Source organism: Sardina pilchardus, chromosome 3 (assembly GCF_963854185.1).
Source record: "Sardina pilchardus chromosome 3, fSarPil1.1, whole genome shotgun sequence".
Lineage (NCBI taxonomy): Eukaryota > Metazoa > Chordata > Actinopteri > Clupeiformes > Clupeidae > Sardina > Sardina pilchardus.
The window spans coordinates 18,936,921-18,950,592 of NC_084996.1; the positions used below are offsets into that span (position 1 = coordinate 18,936,921).

Consider the following 13,672-nt stretch of genomic DNA (forward strand, 5'->3'; position numbering starts at 1 on the left):
ACCGAATTACGTTAAAATTCCATCAAATACCAAAAACGACAAAAACTGTCCTTTAGCAACATCTTGAGATTTTTTCTTAAATGATATTCATATACTGAGTGTTTTATGTACCCATTAATCAAAAGTAGTGTTTAAAATGAACTTTGGCCTTTAACATAATGATGACTGACATGCGACCAGAAGTTGCGACCATTAAGCATCCTGCTACTTGAAAACAAAAGGATTTGTTTGTAGCACTATCCTATGTGGAGAGGGAATTTGAAAGAGAACTGTTTATCCCACCCCTCTGATTGAGCCCTGCCAACGGTGAGTTCCCACGGTGAGAACTGGTAGCTTAGCTCACTACATCGTGTAAGTAGCTTGCCCATCACTGCTCGCTTCAGACACCTGGCAGAAGTGACATCACCCGCAATTACTGATACAACCTTTAACAGATGAGAATAACAATAAAAGTATCAATTTCTAAAAAAAAATCATAATAATAAAATAACAGTCGTCACTCATGCGGTGTGAATCAGCTGTTAGTGCTCAGCTGCATGATAAACTCCAAAACTTCTGTTTTAAGGAGTACAGTTTTAAAGCGCAGCTCAGCTAGCACAATGCTAACTGATAGAACATGATAGTAACCATATAAGTACTAGAACACCCCCAGAATTATGTAATACTGTCATATCCATAGATGTATACTGTATATGTCTATGTTCATATTAATTTGTTGCCTATATCCTCTCCCATTCTACACCCTGCACCCTGTATTGTTAGGAGATGCTGTTAGGCTGGTTGGTGGGAGCACAAGGTGCTCAGGTAGAGTGGAGGTCTACTACAACAGCCAGTGGGGCACTGTGTGTGATGATAGCTGGGACATGAAAGATGCACAGGTGGTGTGTAGACAGCTTGGATGTGGAAGTGCTGCCTCTGCCCCCCCAAAAGCCCACTTTGGCAGAGGCAGTGGGAACATCTGGATGGATGAGGTCCGCTGCTCTGGTTCTGAAGGATCCCTTACAGAGTGCTCCCATAGTGGATTTGGAACACATGACTGTAACCATGGTGAAGATGCTGGTGTAGCGTGCTCAGGTAAGTAAGAACCATCAGTCCACTCAACCTAATGATAGTGTCGCGCTCGGGAATCGAACCCGGGCCGCTGGATCCAAGTGCTAAGTCCTAGCCTATTGAGCTAGCAGTGACAGGCAGACTCAAGTGCAGAGATTTGGATAGCAAACTGTTCTTTATTCCAAAAGCAGGTTTTTTCTTTCCGAAACACACAGGAGATCACAGTAGTCCAACAAAGGAGGAGATAATCCAAAAAGGCAAAACAGTAACTCAAATAGGCAATTTCACAACGATACCTTAACAAAGTTCAGTTCCTCCAAAAGGGGCAGAAATAAATCCAAGTAGTAATCCAAGAGGTAATCCAAGGGAGAGATTAATCCAAGACAGAAAATAGTCCAAAGCGTAGAACAGTAGTCCAGAGAATCAAAGTAGAACTCAGAGTCTTTCCGTAGCGGAGCTTGGCAGCATTACACAGCAATTATCAAACAAAGACTGAGCAAAGGACATGGCATGAGCAGCGCTTAAATACCAGATGATCAGGTCACATGACAAAGGCAACAAGACACAGGTGCAATGCATTACACTGAATTGAAGCTAACAGATGCGTGCGTAAAAAACATGCAATACAACACATGACCACCAGAGGCCGCCAGAAAGTCCTGAAAATCATGACAGGACCCCCCCCTCTAGGGACGCCTCCTGGCGTTCCCAGGGCGGTCCGGATGAGCAAGGTGAAAGTCCCTCCGGAGGCCTTTATCAAGAACGTCCCGAGCAGGAACCCAAGAACGTTCCTCCGGGCCGTAGCCCTCCCAGTCAATCAAATACTGTAGTGCACCACGAATTCTGCGGCAATCCACTATGCGGCGGAAAGTGAAGGCCGGCTGACCATCAATGATCCGAGGAGGAGGCGGATCCTTGAGGACAGGAGCAAGGGGGGAAGTCAATACAGGACGGAGCAGGGACACATGAAACGTGGGATTAATCCGAAGAGATCGGGGCAACTGGAGACGATAGCACACTGGATTCACCCTGCGGACTACCTTGAAAGGACCCACATAGCGTGGAGCCAGCTTACGGGACTCCACCCGCAGGGGAAGGTCTTTAGCAGACAGCCAAACCCTTTGCCCAGGGCGGAAACTGGGAGCCGGTCTCCGACGCCGGTTGGCTTGGCGCTGGTTCCTTCTCGAGGTCCGCAGAAGAGCCTGCCGAACCTTTCTCCAGGTCCTTTTGCAACGCCTTACGAACTGCAAGGCCGATGGCACGCTGACATCCCTCTCCTCCTCTGGAAATAACGGCGGCTGAAATCCAAACTGGGACTGGAAAGGGGACATGCCCGTAGCTGAGGACTGGAGTGTGTTGTGGGCGTACTCCGCCCAAGGCAGCCGGGAACTCCAGGACGAAGGGTTGTCAGCCACCAGACTCCTCAGCGAAGCCTCCAACTCCTGGTTGACCCTCTCGGTTTGCCCGTTGGATTGGGGATGGAACCCAGAGGATAGGCTGGCTGTGGCTCCAATGAGGTTGCAGAAGGCCTGCCACACCCGGGAGGAGAACTGGGGACCCCGATCAGAAACGATGTCCTGGGGAAGACCAAAGACTCGAAACACATGATCAAAAACAAGCTTCGCAGTCACAAAAGCAGAAGGTAACTTCACTAATGGAATAAAGCGACAGGCTTTAGAAAATCTGTCCACTATCACCAAAATGACAGTATTACCTTCGGATGGAGGAAGGCCAGTGATGAAGTCCATAGAGAGGTGGGACCAAGGACGACCAGGGACAGGAAGAGGATGGAGGAGCCCTTGAGGACGCTGGTGTTGGGTCTTGCTCCGGACACACACAGTACAGGCAGCCACAAAAGATTTCACGTCTCTCTCCATCTCCGGCCACCAGAAATGTCTCCTCAGGAACTCAAGGGACCTCAGAGAGCCAGGGTGCGCCGCCAAGTGGGACGAATGCCCCCACTGCAAAACCTGAGACCTCATCCTCTGAGGGACGAAGAGACGATCCGGAGGGCCCGTACCCGGACCTGGATCCCGCTGGAGTGCCCGTCTGACCTCGGACTCAATTCCCCAGCGAACTGGAGCCACAATCCTGGAACTGGGGATAATGGGTGCCATGTCATCCACAGAGCAAGAGGTCTCAAAACGTCTGGAGAGGGCATCCGGCTTCTGGTTCTTAGAGCCCGGTCGGTAAGAGATGGTGAAGTCAAACCGGGTGAAGAAAAGTGCCCAACGAGCTTGACGGGGATTGAGACGCTTGGCCTGTTTCAAGTACTCCAAGTTCTTGTGGTCAGTCCAAACTAAGAATGGGTGCTGGGCTCCCTCCAGCCAATGCCTCCACTCTTCCAAAGCAAGCTTAACTGCCAGCAATTCCCTGTCCCCAATGTCATACCGGGCCTCGGTGGGAGACAAGCGTCGTGAATAAAAAGCACACGGGTGTAGCTTGCCATCCGTAGAGCGTTGGGAAAGCACTGCTCCAACTCCAACATTGGATGCATCCACCTCAACAATGAAGGGTTGCGAGGAATCCGGTAACTGGAGAATAGGTGCAGATGAAAAGCGATCCTTCAGCAGTCGAAAGGCCCCATCAGCTCTAGGAGTCCAGATAAAAGGCACACCACTCTTAGTAAGGGCAGATATAGGGGCAGCCACGGTACCAAAATTCCGGATGAACTTCCTATAGAAGTTGGCAAATCCTAAGAAGCGCTGTACCTCCTTTACGGACTTTGGAGCAGACCAGTCACGGATAGCTTCAGTCTTCTTAGGATCCATTTGAACCTGGCCCTCCTTCAGGATGAACCCAAGAAAAGTCGACTCAGTCACGTGGAACTCACATTTCTCCGGCTTGACAAACAAGTGGTTCCTTAGCAGCCTCTGCAGAACTTGGCGAACGTGGTGACGATGCTCAGAAAGGGACTTGGAAAAAATTAATATGTCGTCAAGATAAACAAAAACAAAGAGATTAATCATATCTCTGAGGACATCATTAATAAGGGCTTGAAAAACAGCAGGTGCATTAGTAAGGCCAAAGGGCATCACCTGGTACTCATAATGCCCTGTAGGGGTGTTAAACGCTGTCTTCCACTCGTCACCCTGTCGGATGCGAATGAGGTGGTAAGCATTTCTGAGGTCAAGCTTCGTGAAGACAGTGGCACCTTGGAGTAAATCAAAGGCAGTGGACATCAGCGGGAGAGGATAGCGATTGTGGACTGTGATGTTGTTCAAGCTACGGTAGTCTATGCAAGGCCTCAATCCTCCATCCTTTTTTCCCACAAAAAAGAATCCAGCACCAGCTGGGGACGTGGATGGGCGAATAAACCCAGTGGCCAGAGCTTCTTTAATATAGTTGTCCATGGCTTCACGTTCAGGCAAAGACAGAGAGAAGATCCGTCCACGAGGAGGAGTAGAGCCGGGGAACAATTCAATGCTACAGTCATAGTGCCTATGAGGAGGCAGCGTAGATGCCCTTGCTTTACTAAAGACCTCTTTCAGGTCCAAATACTCCTTAGGAACTTGAGGCAACTCGGAAACATCGACAGGGTTAATTAGTGAAAGACCTGGATTTGGCAAGAGACAAGTAGCATGGCACGTGGGTCCCCACTCAAGGACTGTTCCAGTAGCCCAGTCAATCTGTGGATTGTGGCGATTCAACCAGGGAAAGCCAAGAACTACAGGAAACTGTGGTGAATCGATCAGGTGAAGAGTGATTTCCTCTCGATGATTATCCACTAGAAGACCCAAAGGAGCTGTGGCAAGAGTCACCTTCCCTTCTCCTAATGAACGACCATCCAGAGCAGTGACAGAGAGAGGTGGATGAACAGCATTTTGTGGCACCTGTAGTCGTCGGGCCAGGTTAATGTCCATAAAATTCCCAGCAGCACCTGAGTCAATAAAAGCCTGGAAGTTGCATCGCTGCTCGCCCCATGAAAGTAGTATTGGAAGGAACACTCCTGCACCCGGAGAGTCGGAAGAGAAAGTTGCCCCCGTCATTGCCCTCCCCTGCCTTGACGGGGCTGGTCTTTTCCCTGAAGCTCAGGACAGGAGGCTCGGAAGTGGTCCGGCTTACCACAATAATGGCAACATCTCTCATTTCTGCGGCGATCTCGTTCTGACTGAGGTAAACGGGCTCCTCCCACCTGCATGGGCTCAGGGTCCTCGAGAGGTGTAGAGCTCGGCTGCACAGGTGCGATTGGAGGTCCAGTGGACCAACGGGGTGGACCTTGGTCACGGCGACGCTCACGCAGTCTGTTGTCCAGCTGAATGGCCTGAGAAACCAGAGCCTCAAACTCCTTGTGCGGGCCTATAGAAGCCAATCCATCCTTTAGGGTATCTGACAACCCATAATGGAACACCGATATGAGGGCCTCCTGATTCCATCCACTCTCAGCTGCCAGGGTTCTGAATGAGATAGCATAATCTGCGACACTGCTTTGCCCCTGGCGGAGTTGCAGGAGTTTTTTGGCTGCTTCTTGACCTACTGCTGACTGGTCGAAAACACGCAGCATTTCTTCTTTGAAAGCCTTGAAATCAGAGCAAATTGGGCCCTGCTGGCCCCAGATAGCAGTTGCCCAAGCCAAGGCTTTGTCAGTCACAAGGTTAATCAAGTAAGCTATTCGGGATCTATCAGAGGGATACATGGAGGACTGTAATTCGAATGCCAGCTCACACTGTGTCAGAAAGCCTCGGCACCCACCTGGGTTACCGTCATATCTTTGGGGTGCTGGCAGTCGAGGTTCAGGGCCAGCGTGTGGAGGGGGTGCAGGAACCACCGGAACTGGTTGTGGCACCACTGGGTGTGGCACAGGTAGTGAGGTACCAATCCTCCGCACTTCATCCAGCAGCTCCCTTAGTATTTGATCGTGTCTGCCAACTATACCCTGTTGAGTAATGAGGGTTTGTGCATGTGTGTCCATGGTAGCTCCAAAACTGTTTAGAGTAGCCATTAAGCGTTCCATATCAGAAACATTCGGAGAGGAGGCTCCTGTGCTCTCTGCTGAGTCAGTCATGGCTCAGTCTTTCTGTCGCGCTCGGGAATCGAACCCGGGCCGCTGGATCCAAGTGCTAAGTCCTAGCCTATTGAGCTAGCAGTGACAGGCAGACTCAAGTGCAGAGATTTGGATAGCAAACTGTTCTTTATTCCAAAAGCAGGTTTTTTCTTTCCGAAACACACAGGAGATCACAGTAGTCCAACAAAGGAGGAGATAATCCAAAAAGGCAAAACAGTAACTCAAATAGGCAATTTCACAACGATACCTTAACAAAGTTCAGTTCCTCCAAAAGGGGCAGAAATAAATCCAAGTAGTAATCCAAGAGGTAATCCAAGGGAGAGATTAATCCAAGACAGAAAATAGTCCAAAGCGTAGAACAGTAGTCCAGAGAATCAAAGTAGAACTCAGAGTCTTTCCGTAGCGGAGCTTGGCAGCATTACACAGCAATTATCAAACAAAGACTGAGCAAAGGACATGGCATGAGCAGCGCTTAAATACCAGATGATCAGGTCACATGACAAAGGCAACAAGACACAGGTGCAATGCATTACACTGAATTGAAGCTAACAGATGCGTGCGTAAAAAACATGCAATACAACACATGACCACCAGAGGCCGCCAGAAAGTCCTGAAAATCATGACAGATAGTAACATTTTGGGTCCTAGAATACTCCCAATGTGATGTAATACTGTCATGTCAGTTTGCTGACTATATTCTGACTCATTCTACACCCTGCAATCTGTACTTGTTATAGGAAATGGTCATGTCAGGCTGGTTCGTGGGAGCACAAGTTGCTCAGGTAGAGTGGAGGTCTACCAAAACAGCCAGTGGGGCACTGTGTGTGATGATTACTGGGACATGAGTGATGCACAGGTGGTGTGTAGACAGCTGGGATGTGGAGGTGCTGTCTCTGCCCCCAAAGAAGCCCACTTTGGCCCGGGGAGTGGGAGCATATGGATGGACAATGTTGGCTGCTCTGGTTCTGAAGGATCCCTTACAGAGTGCTCCCATAGTGGCTTAGGAACACATGACTGTGGCCATGGTGAAGATGCTGGTGTGGTGTGCTCAAGTAAGAAAGAATCACAACAATCCACTCAACCTGATTATAGTAACCCTTTGGGTACTACAATACTCCCAATTTAATGCAATTCTGTCATGTCACTTTGCTGACTATATTCTCAGCAAAGTCATATGATATTATTATTATATCAGGGGATCTTAACCTGCACGTGGATAATCCTGAAGACAATTGACCCTTCCAGAAGTCCCTCCCTCCTTAGTTACTGTTGCTAGGCCTGTCAAGCTTTCGCACCCCGCACGTCTATTACATAGGAGGAGAACCAGGATTGTTTAATCAAATGTCATTTACAGGCATCGTACCACACTGAAAGCTTATATTTTGTCACTAGTGACCTACATCTGTCCTCTGTGAAATACAGTTGCATGTTCAGCTCTGAACAAAACCATTCATGAATTATTTAAGCAAAAGTCGAATGTACGTATTGTTTCGTTGGTTCCTCCTGGCCAGTACGAATGAAACAGGCGGGGGCAAAAGAAACCGGTACCGTATGTATTGTTTTAGACAGATTGCTCACGGGCTATACATTTGTATTCTTGTTGAAAGTCTGTTAACAACTTTTTGACGCCATCGTGAAGCGTATCTTGAGGCTATGGAAATATCACGCACTATGCAAATGTTTTTAAAAATACGTGCTCCAAACTATAGGCTACCATGTTTATGTAGTTCAACATGTTATTTCACTTCACAATTTCACTGTGATTTTATGTGTTTGGGGGAACCACACATCCAAATAAATGCCCTTAATGGCCCGCAGGCTGTGCAGTCTCCATACTGTAGCAAACTCCATACTCCATACTCCATACTACGGCAAAAACTCAAAAGCTTGCCAGGCCTCGCTTGCCTAGTTGCTAACCCAGATAGCAATTTCCTTTGGGCCGGATCCGCATGAAAGCCTTTAGATCCGTATGTAGCGGACCTACGGTATCTGACTGTGGGCCAGATGTAGCCCACACCCAATAAGCGGACTCCTGTTGCAGATCCGTACAACACAGAATAAGCGGACCCCTATCACACCCAATAAGCGGACCCGTATCGAAGATCCGTAGAACACAGAATAAGCGGACCCCTACCACACCCAATAAGCAGATCCGTATTGCAGATCCGTACCGCACACAATAAGCAGACCCGTACCACACACAATAAGCGGACCCGTATTGCAGATCCGTACCACACAGAATAAGTGGACCCGTAGCACACTCAATAAGCAGACCCGTATTGCTGATCCGTACTACACACAACAAGCAGACCCGTACTACACACACAAGCGGACACGTATTGCAGATCCGTACCACACACATGAAGCGGACCCGTATTCATGGGTTTCATCAGGTCCCTTTGCACAGGTGTATCAAGCACCATGCAGTCTGCATTGATAATTAAGGTGCTTGATTGTATACACCTGTGGAAAGGGACCTGATGAAACCCATGAATAGGGCTCGGTGTCGCTACAGCCATATTGCCTCACTCCTTAGTTTACTATGGATTAGGCTACTATGGATTTACTCCCACCTATTAGTGTGTTCCTGTTACTTAGTTGTTACCTTCTTGGTGCTGTGTAGTGGGGTGTAACAGCGCAACCCACGATCGCAAGAGGAAAAGAATCGCTAATACTATATTTCTGCATCTACATGAATGGATATTACGTTCGGTACGCTACCAACATGGTGGCTATATTCCTAGAATGCAAGGCGTGTGCCCGAGCCCTATTGCAGATCCGTACCACACACAAGAAGCAGGTACCACACACAATAAGCGGACCCGTATTGCAAATCCGTAGGCCTACCACACACAATAAGCGGACCCGTAGCCTATGGCAGATCCGTACCACACACAAGAAGCGGACCTGTACGGGTTCGCTTATTGTGTGTGGTACGGATCTGCAATACGGTTCCGCCTCTTATGTGTGGTATGGGTCCGCTTATTGTGTGTGGTACGGATCTGCAATACGGTTCCGCCTCTAAGAATAGAATACTTTTTGTGTGTGTGGTACGGCCTCTTAGAATAGAATATATACTTTTTTTGTGTGTGGTAGCCTACTTTTCTTGTGTGTGGTATGGGTCCGCTTATTGTGTGGTATGGATCTGCAATGCGGTTCCGCCTCTATGTGTGGTACGGGTCCGCTTCTTGTGTGTGGTACGGATCTGCAATACAGGTCCCATATTACATATGACTTTAGGCAGACATTCACAACATCCCCAACTGGTCACCACTATAAAAAACTTTGCAGAAGAATTAAGGATACTGCTTATCACAATTTTATGTCTTTATAAACCTCATGGTTTAGATATGAAATATAACCTAAACATTCTCTGATAACTTTAATTATATTTTGTGTAGGCCTACTTTGTTGAGGTTTGCTTCCCAGCATGCATTGTAAATATTAGTTTTGAATTTTGAAACAATGTGGTTGGGACTTAGCTTATAGGCTAACCTACTCCACTGATGTTTTGAACAATAACATTACTAGATATGACCATTGACTTAGTAATTTATAAGGGGGGAAATACACCGTAGTAGTGAAAGTATCAGACCTAACCGGGTATAAGTATCCAGCTAACTAATTACTCAAACATTCATCTGGACGTGGTTACCATTCTACAAGCCGCAATCACAGGTAAGACAAATTAATATCACGCACGGTATTCAAATAATGAACGTAAATGCCAACCATTGCTATAGGCGAATGTCTGCTTAACAATAATAACAGCTGTTTCACTCCCATGAATAATCACCGAACGCCATGCAATCCATGACAGGACTACTTGGGGGAGAAAGCTAAACAGCACAAAAGCAAGTTGGGTGAAAGTCGAGGTAATTAGATTTTTCCTCTTTTTACGTCGCAGTGAGAAATACGTTCTTTAAAATGCTCTGAATCATCGATGGGACGTTATCTTGTTTGTTGGGAGCATGTCGGATGTCGTGGTAGGTGTGTTTTGCTATCTGGGACGGACCTGGACGAGTGCAAGTTCATATCTGCCGCAGATCTGTCAAACGGATACAAAACAATTTTGGACCGATGTGCGTTTGGACGCCGGATCAGGTGCATTATGCAGATCCGTGCCGAATGTTGTGGTAGATGTGGCCCAGTTCCGTCCCAGTGTAGTTTTGCTATCTGGGAAGCCACTATTGGCCTGTGGTGGTTTTCGGGCGTGGCTTTGGAAGGGTCAATTATGTCAAGGAATTCATTGCACTAATCAATTAATTTGATGTGTCTATGTCCCCCACACACTCAGAACAGATCAGTCGTCAAGTAATCTGTACTCAGTAGAAGACTTAAAGAAGAATTCCGGTGTGATATTGACTTGAAGTGTGTTGAAACATGATACCGAGTGTGAGCGTTTGTCTCAGAGCTGATCTCGACCTGCCCCCTGCACTCAGAAATCTGCCGCTAGTTAGCCAATGCTACCAGCAGGTTTTCAATGGGGGTGCCTCGGGCATCGGCTTAGCCATGCAAATAAATCAATGTTTTACACCATTTATGAGGCTCAAAGTAGCTCCACACTTTATTGGTTGACTTCTGAGGGCCCTGACATTTAAAACGAGACATCGAGAACTTTGAAAAAGCACTGATGGTCTACGTACATGATGGTTAATTCAGGAAGTGTATAAACCGTAAGTGTACCGTTCGCCGCCATCTTGAATTTAGTCATGTGACAATGTCTCATTTTAAATGTCAGGGCCCTCAGAAGTGTACCAATAAAGTGTGGAGCTACTTTGAGCCTCATAAATGGTGTAAAACAGTGATTTATTTGCATGGCTAAGCCGATGCCCGAGGCACCCCCATTGAAAACCTGCTGGTAGCATCGGCTAACTAGCGGCAGATTTCAGAGTGCAGGGGGCAGGTCGAAATCAGCTCTGAGACAAACGCTCACACTCGTTATCATGTTTCAAAACACTTTAAGTCAATATCACATCGGAATTCTCCTTTAAGACTCATTGGATCACTTTAATACAAAAATGGATGACGTTGCTCCATTCAGTCAAGGACAAACAGAAAGCACCATGGAAGCAAAATCTAGCTCCTAAAAAGAGAGTGTATAGGAAAGCCGACAGAAAATGGTGGAAATACAAATTTCAGATCTATAGAGGTGCTCCACACATTTAACTCTGAAATATGGAAAGCAAGACAATCATTCTTTTCTAACATCATCAGTAGAAATGATTCAAATAACACTTGTGTTTTATCTTCCACTGTCAATAAGTTAACAAACCCTCCCTCAATTAGCACCTAAATATCTCTCAACTAATAAACGCAATGACTTTTCATCTTTTTTTATGACTGAAAGTGTTTGCACACCCATGCTAAAGTTGACTAAAAACAGAAATATAAAATCATCTTTTGGAAATTAATAAAATTAGGAAATATTCAACCTTTAAGGACACCAATTTTCATGGATCTAGGATACTATGCATCCTGATAAAGTTCCCTTGACCTTTGGAACTACTGTAAAATAGCCCCACATCATCACACACCCTAGAGATTGGCATGGTGTTTTGTTCAGTTTTGTTCAGTTAGCCTATTAGGTGGTTTGATTTGCTTTGAGCTCAATGAGCATCAAACAGGCTAATAGGCTAACTGAACAAAACAGTATGCCAACATTTATTTATGATACATTATTCATGTAACCCGGGTGTAACTGAAGTTAATATCTTTTTCTATAAATTTAGACTGGTAGGATAATAGCATTCTAGACAAGCAATTTTAAAAATGCATTCTAAAATATTGTTAAAAGTAGTGCCCATTTATTAAAAGTTCATGTGGTGTGGTTAATCTAAGCTTTAAAAATTGGGGGTAACGTATGGACATTTCATATACTACAATAAGTAGGATTCTGGTAGTTCATGTATAACGATAAGCAGTAGTTTCATTGGCTAAATAGTGGATCATTTCATGTTTCACGCCAGTTATTGGTGGGGGAAGTTGATAGAGGAGGGACAGGAAAGAGGGAAGGCGGAAGACAAGCTGGTTGTTGTTCTATCTACAACACGAGGTAACCAGAGAAAACCGGTTGTTTTAAGTGAAAATGGTGTGATTGAATAAACAAGCCACCGTTATATAGTGAGAATCATCGTGCTTTAGTGCGTAGAAGGGGGCATAAGGGTACGTTTTTTGTTTATTATTTTCGTTTTCAGTACTTTTGAAAAGTTTAGCCCTCACAGCGAGGAAGAGTGATATAGCCTCGTGCTAGTCATTGTGGAAGGTGTAGGCTAGTTGCCATCGCCAGCGACAGCAGTATTGTTGAAGTAGTTTATGCATAGAAAAGCTGCTCAGTTAGCGCCCCAAGCTCCCGGACACGCTGGGGTTCAATTGAGCAGCCTGCGAGGGACAACAGACGCCCGGATAGCGCCACTGGTGACCAAGGGAAAGCCAGTGGTTCCTCCGGCTACGAGGGAAACACCGCAGGGTCGGCGCAGCCATTTTGAGTTACAAAGGAGGTGAAAGAGAGATCACCCGCACGTTGATCGATTGCTGAACTGTGAGTAACGACAACCTATCATCGTTCCAGTCTAACAGGCCTGCAACGTTTTGATTTCTTGTATTTCTTGTTTTGTTTGATACAGCCGGCTTTTGTATGTTACTTTCACTGTGAAACACTACGTGTATGTTAAGCTAGCCCTTTGGTATATTGAGAGTGGCCACTCGTTTAGTTTAAAAGTACAGTGTGGGCTATTTTTGTTTCATTGTTATCCTATGTAATATGAGTGTGTTAATGTTACATAGTATGGAGTATATTGTGATGTAAAACCATATTGACAACGGTCAGTTTAGTTTCAATTTTGAATTTAAAAGAATAATAAAGGGTGCTAGGCACTCCTTAGTTACAGTAACATTACCCATATCTTTTATAGGTCTACCTATTTGGTGTTAAAGAAATATTTGTTTATTAGAAACATTTAGTTGTTTTTTCCTCCACTCACTGTTTGCCTTATTAAGAGTTATTAAGTGACATTATTCCAGACATTTGTGTTACGAACCCAATTCCAGTCCACTTATTGACCAGCACGGGCATAAGAGGGGCTACATAAAATGGCGACGAGGATGGGATTATTCTTTTAACTACACACATTTAGTTTTAATGGTCAAACTCAGTTAATATTTACAGTGAGTGGAGTAGCTTAAATTGTAGGTTCTAACAGATAGACTTACACAGTGTAGAATTAGATTGCAAATAGCAGTAGTAGAATCAAGATGTCTTTTCTTTTGAATTGGTGCAAAGGGGAGGGAGTAGATCCCAACCATGCATTAGTGGTCCGAAATGTCCCAGAAGACTTGCCTGCTGAAACCATCGAAGAAACCCTTAATACCATCAAACGACTTGGTCGTGTCAAAGTGAGAGGAAGGATGTATGATCCTCAAACAAAGGGTCTTATGGTGTTATGTGTGTGTAGTGAACAAGCGAATACAACAGTCATTCCTTTGGAGGTGATGCCGGTTAGTGGAGGTGACCCATGGACTTTGAGTACTCCAGGTAGGTCAAGTAGAGGAAATGGAACACCTCCAGCTGAGCCCTCTCCCTTGGACCCCCAGATTAACATCCTTTTAAAAACTGTA

At 45.9% G+C, this 13,672-nt stretch overlaps 1 protein-coding gene across 4 annotated transcripts in view; it reads left to right on the forward strand.

Moving 5' to 3' along the window:
* Nucleotides 1-770: 770 nt before the first annotated feature.
* The window catches only part of LOC134076974 (deleted in malignant brain tumors 1 protein-like), a 330,477-nt gene continuing 317,575 nt past the window's right edge, over nucleotides 771-13,672 (forward strand). For all 4 annotated transcript variants that reach the window (XM_062532297.1, XM_062532299.1, XM_062532298.1 and 1 more), the window contains exons 1-2: nucleotides 771-1,074; nucleotides 6,793-7,107. In XM_062532297.1, coding sequence (XP_062388281.1) covers nucleotides 864-1,074; nucleotides 6,793-7,107 — 526 coding nt within the window. In that variant the 5' untranslated portion in view covers nucleotides 771-863. The remainder of the gene's footprint in view (nucleotides 1,075-6,792; nucleotides 7,108-13,672) is intronic.